The sequence below is a fragment of the Poecilia latipinna genome, unplaced genomic scaffold (genome assembly GCF_001443285.1).
Source record: "Poecilia latipinna isolate Pla-1442-1.1 unplaced genomic scaffold, P_latipinna-1.0 Scaffold3894, whole genome shotgun sequence".
NCBI lineage: Eukaryota > Metazoa > Chordata > Actinopteri > Cyprinodontiformes > Poeciliidae > Poecilia > Poecilia latipinna.
In genome coordinates, this window is record NW_015116510.1 from 18,189 (window position 1) to 35,084 (window position 16,896).

At 43.3% G+C, this 16,896-nt stretch overlaps 2 protein-coding genes and 1 long non-coding RNA gene across 3 annotated transcripts in view; all 3 read right to left on the reverse strand.

Annotated features, from left to right (window-relative positions):
• The window catches only part of LOC106941843 (tetraspanin-5-like), a 23,750-nt gene extending 10,814 nt beyond the window's left edge, over positions 1–12,936 (reverse strand). The window contains exon 1 of the mRNA XM_015024971.1: positions 12,552–12,936. Coding sequence (XP_014880457.1) covers positions 12,552–12,632 — 81 coding nt within the window. The 5' untranslated portion in view covers positions 12,633–12,936. The remainder of the gene's footprint in view (positions 1–12,551) is intronic.
• Positions 8,904–12,545, reverse strand: LOC106941844 (uncharacterized). Its single transcript, XR_001423470.1, has 2 exons — positions 11,843–12,545; positions 8,904–11,523 (listed from the first exon to the last, which is right to left on the reverse strand). It is a non-coding gene; the product is annotated as an uncharacterized LOC106941844 (long non-coding RNA).
• Positions 12,937–13,727: 791 nt separating the features above from the next.
• Positions 13,728–15,398, reverse strand: LOC106941842 (uncharacterized). The gene is made up of 2 exons (XM_015024970.1): positions 14,884–15,398; positions 13,728–14,732 (listed from the first exon to the last, which is right to left on the reverse strand). The coding sequence occupies exons 1-2, from the start codon at positions 15,167–15,169 to the stop codon at positions 14,317–14,319; spliced, it is 702 nt and encodes a 233-aa protein (XP_014880456.1). The 5' UTR covers positions 15,170–15,398; the 3' UTR covers positions 13,728–14,316.
• Between the last annotated feature and the right edge of the window lie 1,498 nt (positions 15,399–16,896).

The following is a 16,896-nucleotide window of genomic DNA, read 5'->3' on the forward strand; positions in this document are numbered from 1 at the left end:
CTTGAGCTGCACCGCAGGATTAGATGAGGATGTGCAGACTCCAGGTGACGCTGTGTTCCAGCCCAGACTTAAGAACTTTGAGATGTTGTCTAACCTACAAACATTATTGAGTCATTTGTCTGCAGAAAGAAGCGAGCAGTTGAAGTTAATTTTGGATTTTCAAGCCTTGTTCAGTGACATTCCAACATGTACTAATTTAATCGAGCATGACATAGATGTGAGAGATGCGCAGCCCATCCGTCAACATTTTTATCGTGTTCCTCCAGAGAAAAGTAAGTTTGTGGAGTCAGAAATCCAGTATTTGCTGGACAACGGCCTGGCTAAACCATCTTGTTCCAGTTGGGCCTCACTATGTTTATTGATTAAAAAACCTGACGGTACTTATAGATTCTGTACTGATTATAGGAAATTGAACAGCATTACAAAGCCTGACTCCTACCCACTTCCTCAGATGGAAGATTGTGTTGATTGGGTTGGAACTGCGAGGTATGTGAGTAAATTTGATTTGCTCAAAGGTTACTATCAAGTACCCTTGTCTGCTCGAGCCCAAGAGGTGTCTTCCTTTATTGTACCATCAGGATTATACTCTTACACTGTGATGAGTTTTGGCCTTAGAAATGCACCGGCCACTTTCCAGCGGTTGATGAATCAAGTAGTGGCTGGATTGGAAGGTTGTGCTGTCTACTTAGATGATGTAGTGGTCTTCAGTGGCGCCTGGAATGAACACGTGCTACGTATCCAGAAGTTGTTTCAGCGTCTTCAGGATGCTCGTCTAACTGTGAATTTAGCTAAATGTGAGTTTGCAAGAGCTACAGTAACTTATTTGGGAAAAGTTGTTGGGCAAGGACAAGTGAAACCAGTAAGAGCTAAAGTCCAAGCCATTGATGGCTTCCCACCTCCTACCTCAAAAAAGGAGTTGATGAGGTTTCTGGGGACGGTGGGTTACTATAGAAACTTTTGTGAGAATTTTTCTACTGTAGTGGCTCCATTAACTGACCTCTTAAAGGCTAAAGTCCAGTTTAGGTGGTCAACAGCTTGTCAGAAGGCATTTGAAAATGTCAAGTTCCTCTTGAGCACTGCACCAGTTTTGTCTGCTCCAAGATTAGACCGGCCATTCCAGGTACAGGTTGATGCAAGTCAAGTGGGTGCAGGAGCCATTTTGTTGCAGACTGATGAAGAAGGGGTTGACCATCCAGTGTGTTTTTTTTCTAAGAAGTTTAATCAACATCAACTTAACTATTCGATCATTGAGAAAGAGGCCTTGGCTCTTATTTGGGCACTCCAGCACTTTGATGTGGGTGGGGGTGCGTTTCCTGTTGTGGTATATTCAGATCATAACCCTTTGACCTTTTTGCACTCTTTACAGAGCCCCAATCAGTGGTTGATGTGATGGGCCTTATTTCTACAGCCTTACAACCTTGAAATTCGGCACATTTGAGGCACTGAAAATGTGCTGGCTGATGCATTGTCTCGCGCCATTGATGGACCAGACGAACAGGAAAAAATGGCTACAGAGGTCCTACTTGGGATCCTCTGTTTTAAGGGGGAAGGTGTTACGGCTTCAGTGGGTCTCTGCCCTTTTTTCCTTGGTTCTGAAGACAGGTCTCTGCAGGTGATATGTGTTGCCCTGATTGGTGCTCTGCAGCTTTAAAACTACCATGCATGCAGCAGTCTGGAGGTTTTTCCCTCTCCCTCCTCAGAACCCCGTTTGGTTTGGTTTGTATCTTATGGTTGAGTTTTTTTAGGACTAACTTCTGACAGCCCCATTCAGTGTAACCGTCTGTCACGTTCAGAATGATTGATAGGTGTCTAGCCATGCCCCCTCGGTTTGCAGCTCATTTAGGCTAATTTTGGTAAGCCCACGATCAGCCCACAGCCACAGGATTCATCCAATCAGAATGGACTTGGAGTGCGTGTGTGTGTGTGTGTGTGTGTGGGTGTGTGGGTGTGGTTTGGCGTAAACTGAGCAGGTGCGATGCCGAGCAATATTAGCATAAACGAGGTGGATTATTTAATCAATAATCAATTTTCCTTAATGTCTATTGAGGAAAAATTGGAGGTAAAGAAGTTGGGGCCGGACAAACCTGAGGATATTCAAATCCAGCAAAGAGAAAAATGGCAAAACCGCAGTTTCTTGGTGACATGGTTCCAACAAAAGCAGTGGCTAATGGCAAGTGTAACTAAGAAATCTGTTTTCTCCTTTCCATGTTTGCAATGTGTGATTGTGCTCAGGTACATCTCTGTAAGCACTGCAGTGGAGAGATTCTTAGGCTTTTTCCTGCTTGAAGACAGGTCTGCAAAGGGGTTTGAAAAGCTTCTGAAAGAAAAGCTCCAGCCGTTTAAACTGGAAAACAAAATAAATGCTCACACTTAACGATGGAGCTGTGGTGATGACCGGCACATCCTCTAGTTTGCAGGCCAGGCTCCTGGAAACTTTTCCTTTCCTTTGTACACCGTTATGCCCATCAGTTAAACCTGATCATTCAACAGGCGTGCTCATCGCTTACACCTGTCAGAATATTTTTTGCAAATATTTCAGCTTTTGGAAAAAAATTTTCCAAGTCCCCTAAAAGACCTGCTGTCCTGGATGAAGTGTACAACAGGAGAATTCCATCATCAGGCCTAAAGCGATGGAACTTCAAGAGCCGCCTGTTTTTGAACAGGAGGAAAACCTGAAGGCATGCTTTGAAACCATCTATAAAGATCAGACAGCGTGTCAATCCAACAAGCTCATGGTTTGCCAGTCCTGCAGCAGGACAAAACTTTTCTGTTCTTTTTATCATTTTTTCACTGGGCCTTTATACATGTGGACATTCTCTATCCTCCAAAATTGCGTCACTGATGCTACAAAAATAAAACAGGCCTTGGAGAATTTTACCCAGTCCATAAATGTCCTGAATTGAGTCGCTGAAACTCAGATGCAGGTGCTCTAGCACCACGCTGTTAGCAAAGCTCAGATTGTGCCTCCGTGGCAGTGCAGTGCTGCAAAATAATGACCGAACAGTCAAAGGCTCGCTTTGAGAAGGCTCAACATTTAAATTCATTTGAACTTATTAATCCAGATCTGTTCTTGAATTTCAACACTTGTTTCCCACAGAAGCAATTGGACACCACATGTGAATATTTCCAGATGATCTGCAAAGAAAAACTTAAAGATGAACTGATGGTGATGTACATCACCATCAGTTTTTGTCATATTATATATATATATATATACACCCTGCAGATATTACCACCAGCCGTGTGATGGTTGCATTTACAGCCACACATTTAATCACACCACACTTATATTTTGTTTCTTTAAATCTAGGATTTCATTTGCAAAATAACAGTTTTTTGTTTAGAAAGTAACATAACACTGTATTCTGGAATAAGTGCACACATTTTAGATCTCACTGTTATGTCCCGCCTGATTGAACCTGTTTTCTGAGTTTCCTCAGTCCCGGCTGCTCCAGTCCTTCACAGGAACAAAGAGGTGGAGAAGGGGTGCAGCAAGCCTGAGACTGCAAATTGGTTCATACCACTAATCATCATCAAGGAGGGGAGGGGGGATGTGATTTTCCTATGTTAGCTTCAGTTAGGTTTTGTGTGTTCTCCCCTTTATGTCTTCTATGTGGCCTGATCAGCCAGTATTTAAGTTTCCCCTTTGTCTCATTTTGGTATGTCTGTTTGTTTGAGTCAGTCTGAGTTGAATTTTGTTACTTTGACCTCTTTATGGATCCAATTTTGTCATTTTTCATTATTTACCCAAGTTTTTGCTTTGGGTTAAATAAAAAACAATTCTTTTTTAATTTAAAATTGTGCCTGGCTCTCTTTTGACTGCTTGCTTTATCACAAGTGATGTCAGGAGTTAGATCTTGCAATTAAAGGCACAGGTTTTTTTTAAATTTTTTTTAAGTAGCCCCTCTCCTCTTACCAAGCCATGAAAAAAAACAGGAAGGAGAGCCAAAAGACTGAAAGGAGATCCTCAAAACCAGCCTGTTGGAATGGAGGACCAAGTTGGAGAAGAAAATGGAGCCTCTGGAAGGGTGGATATCATTGAGGGTAAGGAGCCAACAATATCAGAAGTGATTTCCATTGTTCGTTTTCATACGGACCAGCAGGAAGCCCAGGAAGCAAGACGAAGGGAGGAGTTTATTCGGCAGGAACAGCGCTTCAGAGCACCATGACACCAATTTCAGCTGTTACAGGTGGAAGTGCAAGCTCGTGCCACCCCTGCTCCTGAGCCTCAAACAGATGAATCTCAACAATCAGATGCAGAAGCTAGTGAAGGTGATGATCCTTCCTGCTGCAGTAATGAGCAAATGCATGCCCCTCAGGTCAGTTTCACTCTCATGAATCCATACTTGAAAAACTGACAGATGAGGACAATATTGAACATTTTCTAACAACATTTGAACGCATGGCTCTAGTTTGCCGGTGGACAAAAGCAGATAGGGTTTTTCATCTGATTCCACTACTCACTGGCAAAGCAAGAGGTGCATATGTTCACATGGATATGAATGACTCTCTGGAATATGATAAAGTTAAAGAAGCTGTTCTTCAAAAATACAACATCAATCCTGAGACGAACAGATTGCGATTTCAATCACTGGAAGTAAAACCTGATGAGAATCTAAAAGAACTATATGCAAGACTGAAAGAGATGTACGGAAAGTGGGTGCTGCCAAAAGAAAAAACTGTGGATGAGGTCAGTGAAATAATCATTTTAGAACAATACTTGAGAATGCTGTCTCCTGAGTTGCAGATATGGATTAAAGACCATAACCCAAAGTCAGCTGCAGAAGCTGCGCAGTTGGCTGACGTGTTTGTGGCTGCACCAGGACAACCATGGAGTCAAACAGCAGGGAAAATGAGGGAGGTTTCAAAACCTGTTCCCCACTACCAAAAGGCAGGGGTGAGTAAACCTCTAAAGATCCAGTCATTGGATGTGCCATCAAGAGCCCCAGCCAAGACAGTGATTTGTTATATGTGTGGGATGGAGGGACACACGAAACCAATGTCCCCAAAGAACTCTACAAAGATGACACAAATGTGTTTTGTGCCCAGACAAATTGTGCACTCTAAAGTGGTGTTGGTTTAAGGATGACCTCAATTAAAGTTGAAGGTAAATAACTAGAAAATTCCTGCAGAAATTTTAAGGGGCCTGCCAAAGTGTGCCCATCACTTTGGCAGGCCCACAGCGTTTTATATTTGTTCTGATAAATAGATCCATGCTGGTCTAAAATACGTATTGTCAAGTATACCATAGGTATATACATGAACTGAGTTAACATTAAAATGTAATGTCTAAATCCCAGGTCAGTGAAAATTCAGTCCGAGACCGACGATTATAAGCTTCGCACATTTTGTTCTCACTCATGGTTCAAAATAAAAAAAAAACATGAAGAAAGTTGGTAATTCTTTATTTCTAAAAAAAATTAAAATTTCATACTAAGGATTTTAATTTACACTCAAAAATTCAGACAAGTAATTTTACGTAAGCAAAACATGAAAAGTCACAGGAAATATGTATTCTTCCCACAATACATTGTGAGATCTGATTCAGCGCTGTGGGACTACTCACTGCCTCTGTCTAGGACCCGTTGCTATGGTAATTAATTATCTGCACCTGGGCTGGCTCTCTCTGTCAGGCAGGATGCTGGTTTCTATACTTGTGAGACACCCAGCGTCGGTCTCAGGGCCCTCACAAAAAACCATAAGCCCCAGGAAAATTTTGAAAACATTTTACGGGAGCAGGCATGTGTATCTATGTCATGAGCAACTTTGAGATCAATAGGCCGCTATTTGTGCCTGTGAAGGGGAGTTAAAAAGAGTTTTGGAGTCAGACCTCCACTGTCCTGTGTGTGTGTTTCAGAGAGAAATCTTAGTGATTCTGTGAGACACTCAGTCTAAACTTTTGTCGTTTTTTTCAATTTATGTCGTCATTTTATCTCAGAATCCCATTAAAAGTAATAGCTCCCTTCTCGGCATCGAGCCGCACGATTTGTTACCACTTTTGTGGGGGTACACGCAGCGGTACGAGCCGCATTAACGGTGACGGAAGAAAAATAAATAATCTATAATAATAAAGAGACATTCTATTAGGTGCAGAACAATAGGTGCCTGCCATGCAATGCATGGAGGCAGTGACTGCTCTCCCTATGCATTGCTATGGGCAGGCCCCAATTAAAGGCTCTCATTGATTCAGGAAGTACTCAAACTCTGGTGCACAGAGACTTTGTTTCAGTAAACAAAGTTAATGTGGAAACAATCATTGTCCACTGTATTCATGGAGTCATCTCCATTAATCGGTCCATCACAAGTGACAACTCATGTTTTCATATCCAACAGCAGACCTGTATATTAAAGTACAAGGCCAACTTTATCTTCTAAATATTGGTGTGGCTGAGAATTTGTCATTTCCAGCAGTGCTAGGATCTGCCTGTGTTGTGTGACTTGTTGAACTCCAGCAATATGGGCACCATTGCATTAACCAGATTTCAAGCTAGAAAGAGAGAGGAGTTTCTGCAACCACTCTGAGCCTTGTCTTTTTATGATGTGGACCTAGAGACCACACCCAGGAAGTCTTGCAAGTCCTGCAGGCAGCGACAGCAAGAGAAATTTTGACACACTGCTGAGAAATCATCTTCTATCTCTGAGCCTGAGCTACCTTTGGGGTTTAAAATCCCTGCTAACATCAGAGAATTGCAGCACAGCGATCCAGCCCTAACATCTTTATTTCAGAAAGCAGAGGGAAATAAAAATCCTGAACAAGGTTTGACACCGTGGAGGAATTTTTGCTGAAAGAATTTTTGCTGTAACCACCAACAGCATTGCAGTTGGTGGTTCCTAGACCAGTCCAGAAGGTGGAGCCGTTCTTGGGGCATTCCATTCCATGGGCTGGCCATCTTGAAAAGCACAAGCCAATGGCCCGCCTCAGAAAATATTTTCACTGGCCTGGAATCCGATCTAATGTGACTCTGTTCTGCAAAAGCTGCCCTCACTACCAAAAGTCATCTTTAAAAATTCCCTCCAGAGCTTCTCTTCCAGCTTTTGCCACTCATGAATACCCTGTTTAAACGGCTGGGAATGGACATCATTGGTCCCCTAGAAAAAAGTAAATCAGGTAATCGTTACATGCTGGTGATCCTGGATTATGCTACAAAATATCCAGAGGTTTTTCCTTTGAAATCAATAAAAGCTAAAGCAGTTGCCTTCTGTCTCATACAGCTCTTCTCACGAGTTGGGTTTCCAACTGAAATTCTCACCGACTGTGGAACTAACTTTCTGTCCACAACTCCTTGGGATTAAGAGCCTGAAGACCACTCCATACCATCCTCAGACAGACGGCCTGACAGAGCACTTCAATCAGACCTTGAAACAAATGTTACGCAAGTTTGTCAATGAAACCGGTACAGACTGGGACCAGTGGCTACCTAACCTTCATTTTGCATATAAAGAAATGCCGCAGACCTCTACTGGTTTTTCCCAATTTGAATTGCTATATGGCTATGAAGTATGGGATCCCCCATCTCTGTCGAGGGAGACATGGGAGGGTGACAAAGAGAGGCCTCAAGCTGCAAATGTCTCTTATGTTGTCCAGATGCAGGAATGACTGGAAAGGATGACAGCATTGGCCCAAGCTCACAAGGAAGAAGCACAGAAACATCAGAAAGTCTATGTGACCAGTCAGCTCGCCAGAGGTCTTTCAGTCTTGGCCAGAAAGTGCTGGTGCTCCTTCCAAGTGCTGACAGCAAGCTGTCAGCAGCAGAATGGCAAGACCTATATGAAATCCAGACCCAACTGGGACAAACAACCTACAAGACCACCTGAAACATCTGGAGAAGGTGTTGGAGCGCCTCTAATCTGTAGGGTTGACTATTAATCCAGTCAAGTGTGCAATTGCCAAGGCTGAAACTGAGTACCTTGGGTTTGTGATAGGAAATGGAATGATAAAGCCTCAAATAAATAAAATCATAGCTATAGAGTCCTGTCCTCTGCCTGAGACCAGAAAACGGTTAAGATCCTTTTTGGGTATGGCAGGATTCTATCATCGTTTTATCCCTCATTTCTCAGTCAGGGCCGCTCTATCAACAGACCTCACTGCTTCCCGAAGCCCCAACAAGATCATCTTGTTGGGGAGGCTAAAACAGCTTTCCAGGACCTGCAGCAATCTCTCAGTAAGAGCCCAGTCCTGTAGAGCCTGATTTTGAGAGAGAGAGACATTATATTCTTCAGACTTAAGCCTCTGAAAGAAGTTTGGGAGCTGTTCTGTTGAAGGGACCACCTGGAGTGCGCCATCCAGCGACTTTTATTAGCCGTAAGCTGTTTCCAAGGGAAGTACAATACTCAACCATTGAAAAAGAGGCACTGGCCATCAAATGGGCCCAGGATTCCTTCAAGTACTACCTTCTTGAAAGAGAGTTCACCTTAGAAACTGACCATAAAGCTCTGCAATGGACAGAGAAGATGAAAGATTCAAATGGAAGGATCACACGCTGGAACCTGGCGGTCCAGCCATTTCGATTCACCATTCACTATGTCCCCAGCAAGGACAACTCCATTGCAGACTGTCTCTCTCGCTGTCCCAGTGTGTGTGATGGCTGCATTTACACCCACACAAATGTGGTAACATTTAATCACACTACACACGAGGTTAGTCAATCTCACCACACTTGTATTGTGTTTCTTTAAATCTAGGATTTAATTTGCAGAATAACTGTTTTTTGCACATTTTAGTTACACTGTTGTGTTTTGCTTGATTTAACCTCTGTTTATTTCGAGTTACCTCTGTGTCGACTGCTCCAGTCCTTCAGGGGAACAAAGAGGTGGAGAAGGGGTGCAGCAAGCCTGAGACTGCAAATTAGTTCATACCACTACTCATCATCAAGAGGGGGTGAGGGGGGGATGTGATTTTCCTATGTTAGCTTCAGTTAGGTTTTGTGTGTTCTCCCCTTTGTGTCTTCTATGTGGCCTGATCAGCCAGTATTTAAGTTTCCCCTTTGTCTCATTTAGGTAGGTTTGTTTGTTTGAATCAGTCTGAGTTGAATTCTGTTACTTCTGTTATGGGCTCAACTTTGTCATTTTTCATTATTTCCCAAGTTTTCGTTTTGGATTAAATAAAAAACAACTCTTTTTTTATTTAAACCTGTGCCTGGCTCTCTTTCGACTGCTCTGTCCATCACAAGCTACCACTGCCCATAATAATTAATTATTTTATAATATGTTTACTCTTCAGCCAGATGCTGCTTCTCTTACAGGTGTCATTTATAATTATGGGTTTTGTGTCACACTCTCCTCTTCATAGTGATGAAGAGCCACTGGCCCACTCTTTGTTTCCACCTAATGGTATGTTCCCATATCATACTTGTAGTGTGCATGTGCTAACGTGTATGCAGCCTGTTGTGGTTACTCCTCTCATCATTTTATTTTTTAAATATTTATTTGATTATTTTATTTTACAACATTAATTTTTTTGCACTTTACCAGAAGAGTATCTTCAACAATGTTGACTAAGAAAGTCATTATCTTTTTCTTCGATGCTGAGATACTTTTTTTTTTAACTCTGCCGTGCGCAACAACTTGGCCGCATTGTTCACACCAGGGATCAGCTGATTGCACTGAAACTGGCCGGCATGGAGTCCAGATCCACTGAAATCCCAGAGATTTGGAGAAAGACACATTGGGGTTACAGAGGAGGAAACAAACAGTGGAGGAGAGCAAAAAGGAAGAAACAGAGGCTTATGGAGAAGAGTTACAAGCCATTTCTCCCTTCCTTTACCATGGGCAACAATAGATCGATGGCTAATAAGATGGATGAATTAACATTACTGTCCAGGAGCCAGAAGGAATATCAGGAATGTATTTTAATGTGTTTTACAGACACATGGCTGCACCCGGACATTCCTGATGCCAATGTTTCCATTGAGGGCTACCGGACTGTTCGAGGTGAGAGGGATTGCACTGAGAGTTGTAAGCGGAAAGGAGGGGGGCTTGCCATTCTAGTAAACACCTGTTGGTGCAATCCTACTCATATAAATGTCAAGGAGAGAATCTGCTGCCCTGATGTTGAACTGCTGGCGGTTGGTTTTCGTCTATTTTACCTGCCCCATGAATATTCTCATGTTGTCATGGTGACTGTTTACATTCCTCCCTCTGCTAATCCCATGGTGGCCTGTCACATCATCCACTCTGCTGTAGCTCGCTTGCAGTGTATGCTTATGTAAAAGATGCATACAGTTCCTCTCCCCTCCCTCCACTTGGACTGTGGATGGACCGTGGTGCCCCTGAGCCTATGTTACACACCACTAGTGAAGAGACAGCCTGCAACAACGAGGACAGTGAGAAGAAGGTGGTCAAAAGAGGTCACCGAGACACTACAGGAATGTTTTGAGGCCACTGACTGGCAGTCTTCTCTATGGAGGACATCGATGAGCTCAGTGAGTGCTTAACACATTATAATTATAACTTCTGTGTTGACTCCATCATCCCTACTGAGACTGTTTATTGTTACCCAAATAAGCCCTGGGTAACAAAGGAGATCTAGACCATCCAGAAGAAGAGGGCTTTCAGAAATGGCAACAGGGATGATGTGAGAATAATTCAGAGGTGCTTGAAGTTGAAGATCAGAAGAGCTAAGGAATATTATAAAAGGAAGCTGGAGAGGAAACTCCAGCAGAAAAACACCAGCAAGGTCTGGAGAGGGATGAGGATTGTCACTGAGTTCAGATCAGCAGGCTGTGGAGCGGTTGAGGGCAACGTTGATAGAGCCAACGAACTTAACCTGTTTTTCAACAGACTTAACACTGCGGCCCCTGCACCTCCTGCTCACACTCCCGTCAACACCACTGCTGCTGTCCAACAATCCCTCCCTCCTCAGAGTCCTTCATCTTACCTTCACACCTTCTTCCCTCCTCTTATACTCAGTGACAATCCCCCACCCCCAGCCGGTCACCTCTACTTCTACAGTAAACATCACCGCCGAAGATGTAAGAAGACAGTTGGTGAGACTCCACCCTGGCAAGGCTGCAGGCCCTGACGGTGCAGGTGATGCTAATCTGCTGCTCCCAGTTGTAAAAATTTTTTTGCCATGGTTATGAATCATAATACCTGTCCAAAAGTAAAATCCATCTATCCATTTTCTTTAAACCCTTGTTCCTAGTGGGGTTGGGATGGGTACTGGTGCCTATATCCAGCAAATGTTTTGGGCGAGAGGCGGGGTACATCTGGACAGGTCACCAGTATGTCCCAGGGCAGCACAGAGACAGACAGGACAAACAACCATACACACCCAAGGAGAATTTAGAGAGACCATTTAACCTGACAGCCATGTTTTTGGACCGTGGGAGGAAGCCAGAGTACCCAGATAGAACCCATGCATGCACAGGGAGAACATGCAAACTCCATGCAGAAAGACCCCAAGCTGGGAATCAAACCCATGACCTTCTTGCTGTAAGGCAACAGGGCTACCAACTGTGCCACTGTTCAGCCAACATGCTGCTAGTCTGAATAGTCTCTGAGATCAAGGAATCTGCTGCTTCCCTGCCAGCCCCTTATGCGGGAAAGGTGGGCAGACATATGGCTCCCATATGGGTTTGTCCGCGGGTTCCACGGTGGGCCCACATGAGTTTGCCCATGTAGGTCCACAGCCTACGTGGGCCCAACATGGGCCCTAAATGGGCAAACCCATGTGGGCCCACCACCATGTAGGGCCCATGTAGGGCCCATGTGGGCTGTGGCCCTACATGGGCAAACCCATGTGGGGCCACCGTGGAACCAGCAGACAAACCCATATGGGACCCATCTGGTCTGCCCTCCTTTTCCCCATGTGGGGCCCACCTGGGCATGTTAACAGGGTTACTGGGTACTAAAGATGCGTCACTTCAACCCTCTTCCTTTGTTATTCTGATGCTCAGTTTAAACTTCAGCAAGTTATCTTTACCTCAAAGGCACAATTTGTTGGCCGCTGTGGTGATTGGCTCATTTGTGTTAGAAAATTAAACAGATGTACCTAATAAAGTAGGCTTTGAGAGCACATGCTCTTATTCCAATTAAAAAGTTATTTTTATTATCATCTTACGTTCCACTCTGACCTACAGTTATCAAAACCCCCACTTTAAACCCAGCTGGCACAACATGTCCAGATTATTTTATCATCCAGTGATGCCTCTGCTGAACTCCGTGCAGGGTGGGCTAAGCCCCCGGTATTTCAGGATCCTAGCAGCGCCCTGGACTGAGCTGAAGGTCGTTGAGGAGCAGTGCGCATCGGTGTGCGGGGTTAACATTGACAGTGCTGCGGGTTTATTCAACTGTTCTCTGTGTCAGCGCTCAGCTCTCATTATCACAAAAAGCCGATTAGCTGGGTGTGTGCAGGAACAGCTGCTTCTGTCCGGACCCCAGCACCCGAAGACGGCCACAGCAATAACAAGGCAACGATATGAGTGGAAATTGAAATAATAAAAAAAAGAGCCATAAAGTGGAGATGATCCGGGCCTCCCTCCCTAATGTACACAATCACCCCAACGCTCCTGCTGGAACAGAGGATAAGAATGACAGTGAATGGTTCTTACCCAGAACAGGATGTTGAAGCCAAAAATGAAGTATTTGATGCAGCAACTGACTTCGTGGCCTTTGAAATGATTCCCCGACATGTTTGAGCATCATCTGCCTGTGGCTGCGAGGAGAAACACGGCCTGCTTCACAGGCTTTGTGCTGGGCGAGAGGGAACAGGTTCGGCGCTCCGGAGATGCATTTCCCTTTGTCCCCTTCCAGTGTCTGCTCAGACCCGCGAAGGAGACATGGCAGACCGCAGAGTGGCCAGCTCACCGACACCGAACCTATAGACCTATCGAGGCGAGTTAGTACCAAATAGTCCAAAAAAATTCTAAGCGCTTCTCCGTTATTCGGGGCTAAATTGCGCCTACAGAGGGAGGTGACGATGCTGGGAAGGTCGTCAGTGATTGGTGGGGAACATACATTAATAGGAGCGTAGGCCAATCACATTAGAGAAATGTTGAAGCGCTTCCTGTGCTGATCAGAATCATATAATAATATGAAACCATAACTATTTTCGATCTAGAAAATTAAATTGTACCAGACAAATATTTTACTGATAGAATTTCCGGAAGTAGAAATTATGCTAAGCAGATTTTCAAAGGTTTTCGTGACAAAAACCTATTACCCTTCCCTTTCCATTATTACAAAGTACCATAAGCGCAGCTTTTAGCACTTCTGCTCTACAGCAACGAATCCCACCCTGAGGGTCTCTCCACATGGAGACTGGGTTCTTTCTGTGTACTCCTGTCCTCCACCCCCGCACACTCTCCTCCCACGTCCTCCCGCTACAGTGCAATGGAATTTTAGAGGGTCCTGCTGATAATCCAATCTTTTCATAGAGTTGTGTTAAACTAGACAAATCTAAAAACTGAAGGACACCAATCCTTGAGAGTTACTGGACTTGGAAGCTATGAATCATAACACAGGATTCAAGTGTTGTAGTTACCGACTGTGCCACTAGAGAGCAGTCACGACATATTGGAAAATGTTATACAAGCAGGTGCTTTAAGATAGATAGATAGATAGATAGATAGATAGATAGATAGATAGATAGATAGATAGATAGATAGATAGATAGATAGATAGATAGATAGATAGATAGATAGATAGATAGATAGATAGATAGATAGCGGTGTGAGTAATCCTCACCCTTCTGACTTTTTGTCTGATTTAGAAATTGAAATTTCAGTTCTTTTGCAAATTAAAATCTGAACAGAGTGCCACCCCTCCGTATTTATCCCCTATGATCTCTGAATGAATGACATTAAAAAAAAAGCTCAACTGATGATAGCAAATACAGACTCCTACCTTAAGATGAGCATCTTTGCTTTATTATACAGTGTCAAAGACAAAGGAGGTTACACGTAGGGAGAACAATGGTTCTGTGACAATGGTTTAAAGATGACTAAAATGGCTTTAACAAAACCGCTAATGTATTCAGACTGAAGACTGACTTGATCTTCATCCCTCTCAGATTAGCCTTTAGCTTTAGTCTCCACGACTAGCTAGTCTAGATTTATACAAAAAGAAAATTAACTGCTTACAACCTTGAAGAAACTTCACTTCAAAATTCTGCTCTATCTGAATGTTGTCAGCTGGCTGTTTGAATTATTCATCACTTGTTTGTCAGACAAGCCAAACTTCATTTTAAATGACAGAAAAATGCATAGTGACTCATTCAAAACAAAATATACTTTTTAGGAATTTCTGCCATCAGATACAAGAGGAAATAAACTATATATATTTTTCCTTGAATTTTCTGTGGTCAAGGTAACGTCATTAGAACTGAAGAGGCCGTATTTCGTAAAGCACTAGTAAGGGTTCCTGCAGAGAGCCTCTGCTCAAACAGTACAGACTCTGTGTCAGCGCCTCATGGAGGACCAAACTCCCACTCTCATCTGTATACCTCAGCTGGAAACCCACCACCTCCAAATGCTGCATAGCCAACACAGCGGACACATTGAAAACATCGTACCCAGAAGAGGGCCGCTGGTCCAGCGTCAGCTGCCTCTCCTCCAGAGCAGGAATTTCATTCAGATTGTGCAATGATGTAATGATGCTGTGCAGGGTCACAGTGACACTGAGAGGGCATGAATGGAGGGTCTTCCTGTAGAGGACCAACTCTGCACTCAGCATGGACAGGTTCAGGTTGCTAATGTTGAACCAGATCCATCCTTGTGGAGCATGATGGGGCCCTGGGTGATTCAAAAAGTAAAATACTGCATTATTCCTTGTTTCAAATAGCTACACAGGCAAATCTATTTGTGGAGGTACAGTTCCACAGCTTCGTCCTTCTTACATGATAATGGTATTAAAATGTTTTCCTACTATAAACATCTTTCTTACCATCAACACTTCGGAAACTCTGCACCAGGATTCCATCTGATCTTCCAAAGTCTTGAGCTTCCAGTGACTCCAGATGTTGATAGATCCTATTCATGTAAGGATGAGGTTTGGCCTGATGACTCGCCGACACTTTCTTGATATGCAGCATTTCTAAGATAGCTTTGCTGAGCCCTTGAGTCACCTCTGCATTCCTGCGTTGCTCCTTCAGCAACAAGCCTTCGACAGAGAACATCAGAAGGAAGATCAGGCTTACATGAAAACCCCCAAAATGCACTCCTCTGACCATCCTGAGCCAAAATTATTTTTCAACCTGTCTGGTATGATAGAATGTTTGAGCTAGAATTGGACTTCTGCTAGCCTCCACTCTGGCATACCAGTTTACACGTCTGAGCTCTAGCAGTCAAGCATAAACCACAGGGGCTGTCGTGACTTTCCGCATCAGTCCACTGCTGAAGCAGAGGAATGTTATTCCTCCTTGACAAACACTCTCCCTGTGTTCCTGTGCAGAGTGCTTAGAGATTCAGATGAACACATCTGAATCTCAACACATCTGAATCTCAATCCCTGCCAGCAACAACAGGTTTTTGTTTTCAAGTTAGGGTTTGGGCTACATGAAAATCAAGGAAGAGAGTAAACAATAAATCAAATTGCTACAGATACAAAACCAATAAACAGTTTAACGCGTTCTTCTGTGGTAAATCAACAAATCTTCTGAATAGTGTTGGAGGTTTGTTCAAAGGGTAACTTGAATCTTTGTTACATTACACAGATAGATACGTTGACCAGTAGGGAGGTTAACTGCACCATTTGTGTTTTCTTAATCACTCATTCCAGGTAATTATGTTGCATTGAATGTCAGTAATTTATGTTGTCAGTTACGTTTGCCAGTCTGTTAGTTTGTTTGTTAGTTGTTTCTATGACGACATGACATGGCCAGGTTTTTGATCTTATCTTTGGCAGTAAAGGTTTAAAAATCAGCCTCTGTCGTCTTCTCCTCTACAGTGAAAAGTTTGACTGACAGATCGGCCCAACAGGTCAGATCTGCACATTTGCAGTTAATATTCTCCCCACTGTTGCCAACTCAGGGACTTTCTTGCTATATTTAGTGACATTTCAGACAAAAAAAAATTGGTATTGGTCAAAATCAAAATCGGCAGGTCAGGCTTTTTAAAGATCAGTAACCGAGGATCGCCCAGAAAACTGCAGTCGATGCAGCCCTACTTAAGATGGAATACATACACACATATTCATAACATTCTTTTATTAAATTAATTTCTCTTCAGTATAACTCCAATAGCTAAACATTGAATTTATACCAGGTGAGTCTTTCTCCCCTGAGAAAGTGACAGCTAAACTAAACTAGCTCGAATTGTTTTCCCTGCGTGATAGCAATGTGCTTCGTAAGGGGTCCGCTAATAAGACACATTTTTACAACACTGTTGTAACTCATCTTCCGTTCCTTCTGTTGCCAAGCTGCTGCTCCACAACATAAACAGCGGAAGCTCTCTCATCAAAATAAAAGCATCAAATCAAAAACCGGAAGTTGGCCATAAACTACACAAAACAAAACGAAATAAAGGCAACTATCTCCAAAAGGGAATACAACAAATAAAGAGTGTCATGAAGTGGTGAGTTTGTAGTGTCGAGAATGAACGCCGAGACCCATCATCATCGGTGATGATGATGATGATGATGATGATGAAGATTATTTAATAAAGAGAGCTCAAATACAGTCCAACATAGGCGGCACGGCAGAGAGTTACTACACAGCTAATTACCAGTAGCAACTGAAAAACTGAGGACTGAATAAGAGATCTAAACCAACACAGGACTTTACAGTTCGACTGTGATGGCAGGCAGACAAATGACATTCGACGACATACGACAAGGACCCGACAAGAGACAAAGACAACAGGTGGGTTTAAATACACAGGGAGGGCAATCAGGTAACTAGACACACCTGGGAAGCAATCAACAGGGAAGACAGGACAGGAACAGGACTAAACACAGAAA

Excerpts from the sequence above, each read along its gene's own strand:
- LOC106941842 (XM_015024970.1), bottom strand. The coding sequence starts at position 15,169 with ATGGTCAGAGGAGTGCATTTTGGGGGTTTTCATGTAAGCCTGATCTTC. Across the intron at positions 14,733-14,883 it reads GAGTTTCCGAAGTGTTGATG|GGCCCCATCATGCTCCACAA; the intron begins GTAAGAAAGATG and ends TGAATCACCCAG.